The 13,083-nt window shown below is 37.8% G+C and overlaps 1 protein-coding gene across 3 annotated transcripts in view; it reads right to left on the bottom strand.

Moving 5' to 3' along the window:
* The window catches only part of TENM1 (teneurin transmembrane protein 1), a gene marked incomplete at both ends in the record, with an annotated part of 892,332 nt that overhangs the window by 441,321 nt on the left and 437,928 nt on the right, over positions 1 to 13,083 (bottom strand). For 2 of the 3 annotated variants that reach the window (XM_080719098.1, XM_080719100.1), the window contains one exon: positions 12,562 to 12,714. In XM_080719098.1, the coding sequence (XP_080575224.1) occupies positions 12,562 to 12,714 (153 nt within the window). The remainder of the gene's footprint in view (positions 1 to 12,561; positions 12,715 to 13,083) is intronic. The other variant, XM_080719099.1, reaches the window with a different exon arrangement.

Here is a 13,083-nt window from a genome sequence, read left to right as displayed (position 1 = left end):
GGAGGATCACACAGGTTTGAAGCCAACATCAGCTACTTCGTGAGGATCTCAGACACTTAGTGAGACCCTGTTTCCAAATAAAATATAAAATATTTTTGGGAATATAGCCCTGAGGTAGAAAGCTTCTGGGTTCCACCCCCAGTACCACCAGAAAGAAAGAAAGAAGGAAAGAAAGAAAGAAAGAAAGAAAGAGAGAAAGAAAGAAAGAAAGAAAAAAGATAGATGTTGGACTTGGCAATTTTTTCTCATTAAATTTTAAAATTTTTATTGGTGCATTGTAGTCATACATCTTAATGAAGTACAAGATGGTGGAGATGTACATGCACATATCACCGCAATTAGCTCTTACCCACTTTCCTGCCCCATTCCCTCCCCTGCCCTCCTTTTCATGTTTGGCTTAGTGATTGACTTTGATACTTCTATTAAAGTACATCATATGCATTAGAGAATTTCCCTCTTCCCCCTCCCATCTCCTCAGTTTGCCTTATTTGCTCATCGATAGGATCTCCTTCATTGTCTAGAGTTTCTCCTATTAACCATTTCTCTCTAGCTTTTTCATATTAGGAAGAGCATCTGATTTTTTATTTTTGTGACTGACTAATCTCACTTAGCATAGTCCTCCAGTTCTATCCATTTCTCTGTAAATGATGTGTGTTTTTCTTTATGGCTGAGTAAAATTCCATTGTGTAATCCATTCATCTGCTGATGAACATCTTGGCTGGGTCCATAGTTTGGCAGTGGTGAATTGTGCAGCTATGAACATAGATATACATGACTTAGTTTGGTAGTTTGGTTTCCATTATTTTGGGTAGATACACAGGAGTGGTATTGCTGAATCAAATGGTAAGGTCATTCCCATTCTTTTGACAATATTCCATACTTTTTTCCAAAGTGGTTACACTAATTTGCAACCTCACCAACTATGTATAAGAGTCCCCATTTCTCCACATCCTTGTCAGTATTTTTTGTTTGCATTTTGAATGATTGTCATTCTATAGAGTTAGGCGAAATCTCAGGGTAGTTTTAATTTGCATCTCTCTGATTGCTAATGAAGTTGAGAATTTTTTCATGCATTTATTGGCCATTTGAATTTCTTCCTTTATGAAGGGTCTATTTAGTTCACTTGCCCATATTTTGATTGAGTTATTTGTTTTCTTAGTGCTATGTTTCTTGAGTTCTCTGTATATTCTAGATATTAGTTCTAAGTGTGCTTCCCGACTGCACAATTACAGGGACCTGCTGGCCCTTTGCTATTCAGTAGGCCACGGTTTGGCCTTGCCGCATGGCATGTTCCGATCCTGGCCTCGCAGGCCCTGGCACCAGCCTCGATGCATGGCATGGACCAATCTTGGCCTCATGGGCCCTAGCACCAGCCTCACTGATTGGCAGACTCTGATCTTGGCCTCACAGGCCCCAGCACCAGTTTCGCTGTGTGGTATGCTCTGGTCTCCATTACTTTGGCAGATGTCTACAGAATATCTCATTTTTTCTTCCATTTTTTTTAAGTAGGAGAAAACAACACGTGTTTGCAATTGTTGGGAGCCCAAATACCTAGTAGCAATGAATTTTGTCTCCCCTCCAAAGGTGGAGGTTTACAGCTTCACCACAGAGAGTAAGTTCTGCTGCTCTGAGCATACGATGGCCCCCAGCGTTGCACAGAGAAGTGCAGCAGCCATAAGTGCTGTCCCAGGATGCACAGGGCACTGGCTGTTTTGGCTATGTGGGGCTCCCTCTGATGCACACAAAATATTTTTCTTACATAGTATGTTGTCCTGTGTTCCTTAGCATGTGGGGCAGGAGGAGTCTACTTTTGGGAACATTTCTTCAAAAGTTCAGGGTGGATTGGATTGGATCTGTCTGCCTCTCCCAAATACTGGCCGCTGCCCCTGCCACCATCTTGGTTCTTTCTCAAAAATTATTCTTACATAGTATGTTGTCCAGAGTTCCTGAGAATTTGTGACAAAAGCAATCTACTTTTGGAAAGATTTCTTAAAAAATTCAAGGTGGATTGAATTGGATCTGTCTGCCTCTCCCAAATACTGGCTGCCAGTGCTTGCCACCATCTAGTCTCTTCTCTTCAATATTTTTAAATAAAAGAAAACAGTACAGGGAGCGGCCGGAGCCACGGTGCGGAGTGGCGTGGGCTACATCTTCCCTTGCAACTCCAGGCTCCAGAGAGGAGGGAGACTCAGAACAGAGTTCAAAGCCAGAGAGGAGGTACGCCGGCCTCATGGCCAAGGACGCAGCAGCAGAGCCTTACTGCCGGTGGCAGTGGCGAGTTCACCAGACGGCTCCAGCCCAATGCACTCAACTAGCCACCACGCTCCAGAGAGGAGGGGTGGACATCAAGCCGAGGTGAGCAGCTTCTGAACAGCCGGGTGGCAGGCAGCAGTTTTTTCAGCGCAAGGAGCATCTAAAGCTCCCAAGGACGGGTACAGCACACCCCGCAGGGACTCAGTGGAGCTCAAAACCAGAGAAGAACTACACCAACCTCACGGCTGAGGAAGTGGTAGCAGCACCTTACTGCCAGCGGCAGCGGCAATTTCACCGGATGCCTCAAGACCAATGCATTCAACCAGTCACCAGGCTCCAGAGAGGAGGAGTGAACAGCGAGCCCAGGTGAGCAGTTACTGAACAGCCGGGTGGCAGTCAGCAGTTTTTTTGGCGCAGGGAACATCTAAAGCTCCCAAAGGCCGGGCTCAGCACACTTGGCAGGGACTCAGAGTGGAGCACAAAACCAGAGAAGAAATGCACCAGCCTCACAGCTGAGGGCATGGCAGTGGTGCCATATTGCCAGCGGCAGCAGCTGCGAATTTACCGAGTCCACTACAGCTCCATCAGCGCACTCAACAACCGTGAGTCAAATTGTGGCCCCTAGGGGAAAAATCCCAGTACTGCAATCCCAGGATCTTGTGCAGATAGTCTCCCTGGGTCGGAGATTTTAGCAGTCCAACCCAGTGGGGGAGTGGCAGTGGCAGAGATATCACACCATAGTCACAACTCCCCACTGGAGAACACCCAACCTGGCACCCCCCAAGGTCTAAGTAGCCTTGATTGACTCCCTGGGTCTGAGACTTTGCGATACATTCCAGTAAAGGAGTAGTGGTGACTGAGATACCACAGACTCGAGATCCAGAGCACCTTAAGTGAACTTGTAGTTACACAGGGAAGAACCCAGAGAAGGCACAAACTCCCAAAATCATGGGAAAGAGAAATAACAATGGAGCAGTGAATGCCAACAACCCCACAACATCAGAACCTGATAACACAGAAATCCAGAGATCTCTAGATGATCAAATCAGGAAAATAACTTTAGATATAATAGAAGAGTTTCGAAAAGAATTCAGAGAGAGTCAAAAAGAGATAAAGGATGCAATCACTGAAATAAAGGCCTCAATTCAAAGTATAAAAAACAGATTAGACCACATTGAGAATAGAATCTTGCTTCTTGAAGATGATCACTCCAAAGATAAACGTATAGCTTCTAATTTAGAAAAAAAAATCCGACAACAGGATTCTGACATCGGAGAAATATGGGCCCATTTTAAGAGAGCTAACCTAAGAATAATTGGAATAGAGGAGGGAAAAGAAGGTGAAACCAAAGGGATCAATATTCTCTACAAGGAAGTAATAGCAGCAAATTTTCCAAACATAGAGCAGGTAGATACACAGGTCCAGGAAACTTATAGAACTCCCTTTAGACAGGATCGTAGAAGAGGATCCCCATGACACATAATTGTCAAAATGACTAATGTGGAAGCCAAGGAGAGAATCTTAAAGGCAACAAGGACAAAAGGCCATGTGATATTCAGAGGCAAACAAATTATAATCACACCAGACTGCCCAAACCAAGTCATAAAAGCCAGAAGAGTGTGGAGTAACATATTCCAAACTCTGAAAGAAAACAACTTCCAGCCAAAAATTTCCTACCCAGAAAAACTATCTGTCAAAGTAGATGGGGAAATAAGAAGCTTCCATGACAAACAGAAACTGAAGGAATTTATGTCTTCAAAACCAGCGCTAGAGAAAATACTCAAGGAGATTAACTGCAAAGAGGAAATGGGTAATATACGCCAGAACCAAAGAAACAAGAACTCCCATCCAGCAGACAACTAAGCAAAGAAGAATAAACAGTATCTCAAACAGAAATATGAACTTAACATGTTGGGAATTAAAAATTATCTCTTGATAATCACACTGAATGTACATGGCCTCAACTCCCCAATAAAAAGACATAAAGTGGCAAAATGGATTAAAAGCCAGAATCCATCCATCTGCTGCTTACAAAAAACACACCTTACAAGTAAGGATAGGAACAAACTCAAGGTAAAGGGCTGGAGCAAGGTAATCCATGCTAATGGTACTCAAAGACAAGCAGGAGTAGCAACTATGATATCAGACAAGTTAGACTTCAAACCTAAACTTATTAGAAGAGACAAAGTAGGTCACATTTTACTGGTAAAAGGAATAATCCAGTAAGAGGAAATAACAATAATCAACATCTATGCCCCAAACATAGGTGCAGATACTTTAATAAATCAAACTCTTTGTGACATGAATTCACACATAAATCCCAACACAATAATACTGGGAGACTTCAACACACCTCTCACAATACAAGACCGATCTTTCAGACAAAGGATCAGTAAAGATGCCTCAGAACTAAAGAACACCATTAATCAAATGGAACTGTTGGACACATATAGAATATTTCACCCAACTACAGCGGAGTTTACATTTTTCTCAGCTGCTCACAGAACCTTCTCCAAAATAGTTCACATCCTCGGACACAAAATGAGCACTAGAAAATTTAAAAAATGTTACATACTTCCCTGTGTCATTTCAGACCACAATGGGATGAAACTAGAAATCAACTATAAGAAGACCCAGAGAAACAAAATAAACATGTGGAGGCTGAACACCACACTTCTGAATTAATAATGGGTCATAGAATGTGTAAAAGGTGAAATCAAGAAATTTCTAGAAACAAATGAAAATAAAGATACAAAAAATCAAAACTTCTGGGACACTTTGAAGGCAGTATTAAGAGGAAAATTTATAGCACTGAGTGCTCACATAAGAAAAACAGAAAATCTTCAAATAAATAGCCTAATGACACACCTTAAAGCCCTTGAAAAGCAGAAACAATTGAACCCCAAAGCCAGCAGAAGACAAGAAATTATTAGAATTAGAGCAGAAATTAACTAAATAGAGAATTAAAAAACAATACAGAAAATCAACAAAACCAAAAGCTGGTTTCTTGAAAAAATTAACAAGATTGATAAACCACTAGCCAACCTAACTAAAAAAAGAGAGAATCAACCCAAATTATGAAGATAAGAGATAAAAAGGAGACATTACTACTGACAGTGTAGAAATCCAGAGGATTATCAGAAACTACTTTGAAAAACTATACTCCAACAAAATGGAAAATCTGGAGGAAATCGACAACTTCCTAGATAAATACAACCTTCCTAAATTGAGTCAAGAAGATATAGAACACTTAAACCAACCAATAACAATCAAAGAGATTGAAACAGCAATAAAGAGCTTATCATCAAAGAAAAGCCCAGGAAGAGATGGTTTCCCAAGTGAATTCTATAAAACCTTCATAGAAGAGCTAACCCCAATACTCCTCAAACTATTTCCTGAAATAGAAAAAAGTAGGCCTCTCCCAAATACATTCTATGAAGCCAACATCACACTAATACCCACACCGAATAAAGACAGTTCAGGGAAAGAAAACTACAGGCCTATATCTCTGATGAACTTGGATGCAAAACAATTAAACAAAATACTAGCAACACGCATTCAAACCACATAAAGAAAATCATACACCATGATCAGGTAGGGTTCATCCCAGGGATTCAAGGCTGGTTCAATATAAGAAAATCAATCCATGTAATTCACCATATAAACAGAATCAAAGACAAAAATCACATGATCATTTCAATAGATGCTGAAAAAGCATTTGATAAAATTCAACATCCATTTATGATAAAAACACTGCAGAGAAATTGAATAGAAGGAACAACATATCTCGACATTATTGAGGCAATCTACATTAAGCCCACTGCCAACATCATATTAAATGGTAAAAAACTTCAAGAATTCCCCCTAAAAACTGGAACGAGACAAGGATGTCCATTTACACCACTTCTCTTCTATATAGTACTAGAGACTCTATCCAGAGCAAAAAGGCAAGACAAGGAAATCAAAGGAGTACAAATAGGAAAAGAAGAACTCAAGCTTTCACTATTTGCAGATGACATGATACTATATTTAGAAACCCCAACAAACTCAACCAAAAGGCTTATAGAACTGATCAACAAATTCAGCAAAGTTTCTGGATACAAAATCAATCTTAAAAAATCAGAAGCTTTCCTGTACACCAACCATAAATCCACTGAAAAAGAAATTCAGAAAACACTTACACTCAGGATCTCCCACAAAAAAATAAAATACCTAGGAATAAACTTGAACAAGGAGGTAAAAGGCCTCTACAAAGAAAATTATAAAACACTGAAAAAAGAAATCGAAGAAGATCTTAGAAGATGGAAAGACCTTCCATGTTCATGGATTGGCAGAATAAATATCATTAAAATGGCCATCCTCCCAAAAGTGATCTACAGATTTAACGCAATGCCCATTAAACTACCAAGATCATTTCTCACAGACATAGAAAAATCAGTTCTTAAATGTATCTGGAACAACAAAAAACCCAGAATAGCCAAGGTAGTTCTCAGCAACAAAAACCATGCAGGAGGAATCACAATACCTGACTTTAAACTATACTACAAAGCCATTGTAATAAAAATATATCTGGCAAAAGAACAGATATATAGACCAATGGAGCAGAATAGAAGACCCAGAAACAAGTCCACACACTTTAAGCCAATTGATTTTTGACAAAGGGGGCAAAAACATACACTGGATAAAGATAGCCTCTTCAACAAATGGTGTTGGCAAAACTGGTTAACCATATGCAGAAAATTGGAAATTAATCCCACTTTTTCACTCTTGTACAAAAGTCAACTCATGATGGATCAAAGACTTGAAAATTAAACTAAAGACCTTGAAGCTCCTTGAAGAGGGCATAGGTCCAACACTGCAACACATAGGCACAGATAAACATTTCCTCAACAAGACCCCAAAGGCACAACAAATTAAAAGGAGAATCAATACCTGGGATTGCATGAAACTGAAGAGCTTCTGTTCAGCAAAAGAAACTATCAAGAATCTCAATCAAGAGCCAACAGAATGGGAGATGTTTGCCACCTACACCACTGATAGAGGACTAATATCTAGAATATACAGAGAACTCAAGAAACTCAACACTAAGAAAACAAAGCATCCAATAACAAAATGGGCAAATAAACTAAATAGACACTTCACAAAAGAAGAAATTCAAGTGGCCAATAAATGCATGAAAAAATGCTCAACAGCACTGGCAATCAGAGAGATGCAAATCAAAACTACCTTGAGATTTCATGTAACTCCAACTAGATGGCGATCATTCAAAACACAAACAACAACAGATGCTGGCGAGGATGTGGAGAAGTGGGAACTCTAAGACATTGTTGGTGGGATTGCAAATTAGTGCAACCACTTTGGAAAACAGTGTGGAGAATCCTCAGAAGAATGGGTACAAATCTACCATTTGATCCAGCAATACCACAAAGGAAACCAAACTACCAAACTAATGCATGTGTATCTTTGTTCATAGCTGCACAATTCACCATAGCCAAACTATGGAACCAGCCAAGATGTCCATCAACAGATGAATGGATTACAAAACTATGGGATATGTACACAATGGAATTTTACTCAGCCATCAAAAAAACCCCCAAAAACTCAATTACATCATTTTCAGGGAAATGGATGGAACTGGAGGACATTATGCTAAGTGAGATTAGTCAGTCACAAAAAATAAGAAATCTGATGCTTTCCCTAATATGTGAGAGTTAGGGATTTAACTCTAATGGTTTATGTATCTGCCTTTATAACAGTACTATACTGTTTCAATTATTGTAGCTTTATATGGTTTGAAATCAGAAAATATACATCTTCTAGCTTTGTTCTTTTTCTAGATTGTTTTGGGTATCTAGAGTCCATATTCCACATTAGGATAGATTTTTTCTGAAAAATAAATAAATAAATGTCTGATAGTTTCGCCTAAAAAAAAAGAAAAAGATATTCTCTGGTAAGAAAGAAAGCAAAAAGAAATATTGAAATATTATCTTTATGTCATCAAAAGCTTGGTATCAATCAAATGAAACTGTTCTGTGAGATGATCATTGTTAATTTTTGATAAATTTCTATAATACTAGATGTCAAACACTAAGCCAAGCATGGGAAGGAGGTATAGGGAGGGAACGGGGTGGGGATTGGGTAGGGGCTAATTGGACGATGAGTTTATGTATGTCTACAAAAGTGTTTTTTTTTTAATCCCATGATGATGTATGAATACAGTGCACCAATAAAATAAAATAAAATAAAATAAAATATATAAAATAAAATGGCTAAAAAAACAAAAGAAAACAGTACATGTCTTTTGCAGAGGTTGGGAGTCCAAGTACTTAGCAGCAATGGATTTTATTTCCCTATTAAGAGCTGAGTTTCACAGCTTCACCACGGAGAACAGGATCTGCTGCTCCTAGCACACCTTGACCTCCAGAGCTGTGCAAAAGAGTGCGGCAGCCAGGAGCACCCTTGTGTCCCGGGACGTGTGGCGGGATGGCCAACCTGGCTATGTATGTCTTCCTCTGACGTGCCCTGAACATTTTTCTTACGTAGTATTTTGTCCAGAGTTCCTGAGCATGTTGGGCCAGAGTAATCTACTTTCAAGGAGATTTCTTCAAAAGTTCAAGGTGGATTGGATTGGATCTGTCTGCCTCTCCCAAATACTGGCTGCCACTGCTGCCACCACCTTTGCTGCCATCTTGGTTCTTTTCCCAAACATTTTTCTTACAAAGTATGTTGTCCAGAATTCCTGAGCATGTGGGACAGGAGCAGTCTGCTTTCAGGGAGATTTCTTCAACAGCTCAAGGTGGATTGGGTTGGATCTGTCTGCCTCTTCCAAATACTGGCTGGATTGGATTGGATCTGTCTGCCTCTTCCAAATACTGGCTTCTGCCCCCACTGCCAATCCCATATTGGGCCGTCTCCTCTTTCACTTATTTTAAATAGGAAGTATTGACTAGAAATGTTTCTGTATGATGTCCCAATCAGATATTAAACCATAATATGTTGTTTAGGGTTTCTCAGAGAAATACATGTCTTATTTGGCCACTGCCAACCATCAGTATCAACTTGAAATTAGTTTCCCCTGTTTTTTGTTATAATTGAACAGAAACATAAATTATTTTTTATTAATGGAACCCATAACAACACATTAAAATAAAGGTGAATATAATTTCTTTACTATCTATTACAGATAGATCCCGGGGCTTTGTTCCATTGCACAAAAATATATTTTATGGCTTTTATACACATTTCATATGTAAGTACAGTATACAGTTTGCCCTTTGAACTTTCTAGAATTTATAAGCATTGATCCCTGTATAGTAAAAAATTCATACCGGGTGTGGTGGCACATGCTAGTATTCTCAGCATCTGGGAGGCTGAGACAGGAGGATTGTGGTTAGTGGACAGGCTCAGGTACTTAGTAAGGCCCTCTGAAACTTAGTGAGACCCTGTTTCAAAATAAAGAATAAAAAATAGGTCTGGGAGTGTAGCTCGGAGGTAGAATGCCCCTGGGTCCCATCCCCAGTACAAAAAAAAAAAAAAATTAATGGATAACTTGTGATTTCTGAAATTTAATTGCTAGAAACCTGCTATTGATTGGAAGCCTTACTGATAACATTATTAACTGGCACATAATTTGTTTGTGATATTTATGATCAATAATGAAAATATGCAGGAATAGCACAGATAACTTTTTACTATGATAATTTACTGAGAGTTGAAAAGATGAAATGAAGATGATCTTTTTTGTAGAGCATTTTTAAGTACATACTTTTTTTTTGGTGCTGGGGTTCCTGGAATCCATTCTTCCTCTGGGCTATACTCCCGGAGCAATTTTATACATTTTATTTGGAAACAGGGTCTCTTAAGCCAGAGCGGCTCACTTTGAACCTGCGCGATCCTCCTGTCTTCGCCTCCCAAGCATGGGGATTACAAGCATTTGCCACCTTGCCTGGCCTTAAGTACATATTTTAACACTTGAGTTTACCACAGTAGATACAGGAGATGGCAACAAAGTTATTATACTAGTACCATATATACTACAGTTATTTTATGCAGTTACAATTTGATACTGTATATTTATGTTTGTCTGTTTCTTTTCACTGTGAATGATTCCTTTTATGGTCTATAAGCATTTTTGCCCATGCATTTTGGTAAATTCTATCTTGTAAAAATAGGTTTGTATATATTTTATGATAGTAAATGATAAGCTATTATGCCCATATGTTTTCTGCATTTATGACATAACTAACCTTTTCTTAATTTTTCTGATATTTCTAGGCTACACAGTTTTTCTATGAGTTTTCTCAAGTTATCACAAATCTTTAAAAATAATCTGAATACATGTGGACTCTCACAGTTCAAACCCATTGTTGTTCAAGGGTGAATTGAAGAAGTTAAGAGACTAAGATTCTGAACTTTTTAACCAGTTTCTACCTTTATGACTGGGGCAAATTATTTAATGTCTCTGTGCCTCTGTTTCTCATTTGGAAAAGCAGGACCAAAATATTACCTTCACAATACATAATCCATTCAGAGTAGGAGTAATAATTCTTGGCCCCTGATAAATTTTTAATTAATTAAGTTTAGTCATCATTACCAATCTACTTTAGAGAAAGATATTATAAGAGAGCAGATATAGAATACAAATTAAATACACTCTGATGACACCTATGTGATGACTTTTTGCTGTTTTCCAGTTTTCATTTTTCTCAAAAAGATACTTTCTGATTTTCAGAGTGAGTAGCAAGAAACCTCTAGGCAGATAATACCAAATTGTGGCTTTTATACTTTCATATATAAAAAAGTCACATAGTAAGAGAGATGGGAAATAAGAGAAAGCAGGTATTGGATGCTAGAAATAAAAATTTGAATGTACTCAGACCTCTTCCCTGGTTATCTCTGACCTTTATATTTCCCTTAGACCCTCTTGCAGTAACAGTGAAACTTCTGGGAAAGGTCAATTCATACAAGAAGGAAGTATTTTCAAATAAGACACAATAAAAACTCCATCACTGAATGAAAAGTAGAACAAATCTATGATGATTTTCTGAACCCTAAGAATTAATTTTTAATGAAGCATGAACCAAAGAAAAGTTACTATTTTAAGGAAAAAAAATCCATAAACAACCCTTCAAATTGAATTAAACATACACATGAGAAGAGTACTAAGTCAAACAACTATAAAATAACATGGTATGCTATTTGGAACTAATGAGCCAAAATAAAGCTGCCTTATTGCCCCTATAAAATTATGAGCTTCTTGATTTTAGGGTTTGGGTTCATTTGTTTATTTCTTTTTGAGTTCCTAAAAATACCTAGGAGTAATTGGAATATCAGAGGGACTTTAAATAATGGAGAAGAAACCCTAGTGGAGTGAAGGGAGTGGTCTAGGGGAGCAGAGAGGGAGGTAACATCAATGAATGAATGACTTCTATTGACATTATGTACATATGTGAGAGCACCAGAGCCAATCTCAATATTGTGTATGGGAAAGGGGAGGAAATTGGAAGGGAGCTGAGGGAAAGCCCACCAAGGGCTGTCTGTATTTATGTCACAATCCCTATGAAGGACATTATAATATGAGACTATACTGCACCAATAAAATTATTTAAAATAGCCAGCATTTTTGGATCTGCATATTGTATTCACTTTCTAATTGGCTTTCTAAAATTTTATGTAACTTGAGTTTTTCTGTACTGAATCCTATTTCAAAAAAGTCATAATACAAATGTCCAGATATTTTCAATACTTATATATTAATATCAAGATGCTGGTAGTGTGATATTTATTGTAAATAAGTCAAGTAATTCAAGCTCATATTTGTTAAACTTACCAATTCAGGACTCAAATAAATTTTCTTTTCTACAACTAGAAATAATTTATTTACTCTTGCAAGTAAGCAGAAAAAGACTTTTCTTAATATGACCAGGAGATATTCTGTATATCCTTTTAAAAATGTTATATATAAATGTTGGGCTTGGACACAGAGAGCTAAATAAAAATTCCATATTGCTTCAGGGTAGTTATATGTGAAATACAATTTTTATTTCATTGAAAGTTTCATTCTGTAAATATTTATTGTCCAAATTGACAAAATATTTGAAAACTTTAATTGGTTTATGCACAAGACATTGGAGAAAAGAAAACTTTGATTTCAGAGGACATTTACATGTATTTATTCTAGTCATATACCATATCTTTTTCTAGCAATCATGAAAGCTAATATGACTTGAAATTATCACAGATATGGTTCTAGTTACCAAATTAGAAGAAAAGTAATCAATAATTAATCAATCATTTTGATTACTGTACCTTTTTTCTCTGATTTGTCAGAAACTTTTCCTCCAATTGTTGAGTATGTAGGATCCATGGATTCAGTACCTCTGTTCCCTTTGCTAATTCCATTTTCATAAAGCTGACCTTCAACGGGTTGCAACTGCCAAGTCAGGCCAAACAAATGTACTGCTGCAATAAAATAAGCCACATATTAACTTCCTCTGAAACACTGAGAAGGTCTCCAAACCAATTATTCTTTTGTACCTAAAATTTTATGACTGGTTATCTTCTAAATAGGTCAAGCAACTATGAGTTTATACCTACATGATATAGCTACTTTCCCAAGTAGCTCTTGTTAAAACATCAAGGCTTAAGCTTATCTTAGTAATAGAATTAGAAATTGAAGGATCAGTTAAACAACTATAGTGGGATGGGTCTCAGCTCCTCAGTGCTATAAACACTTCCTTCTCTATTGCCCTTAGCAATATACTAGTTTGCATAGGAAAACTATTGCAGAGTAATGTGAACAGGTTATTATGAGAACATGGGAGACCTTCC

Source organism: Muscardinus avellanarius (assembly GCF_963383645.1).
Source record: "Muscardinus avellanarius genome assembly, chromosome: X".
Taxonomy (NCBI): domain Eukaryota; kingdom Metazoa; phylum Chordata; class Mammalia; order Rodentia; family Gliridae; genus Muscardinus; species Muscardinus avellanarius.
The sequence above is the reverse complement of the archived record's forward strand: the minus strand, read 5'-3'. Positions and strand labels throughout refer to the sequence as shown.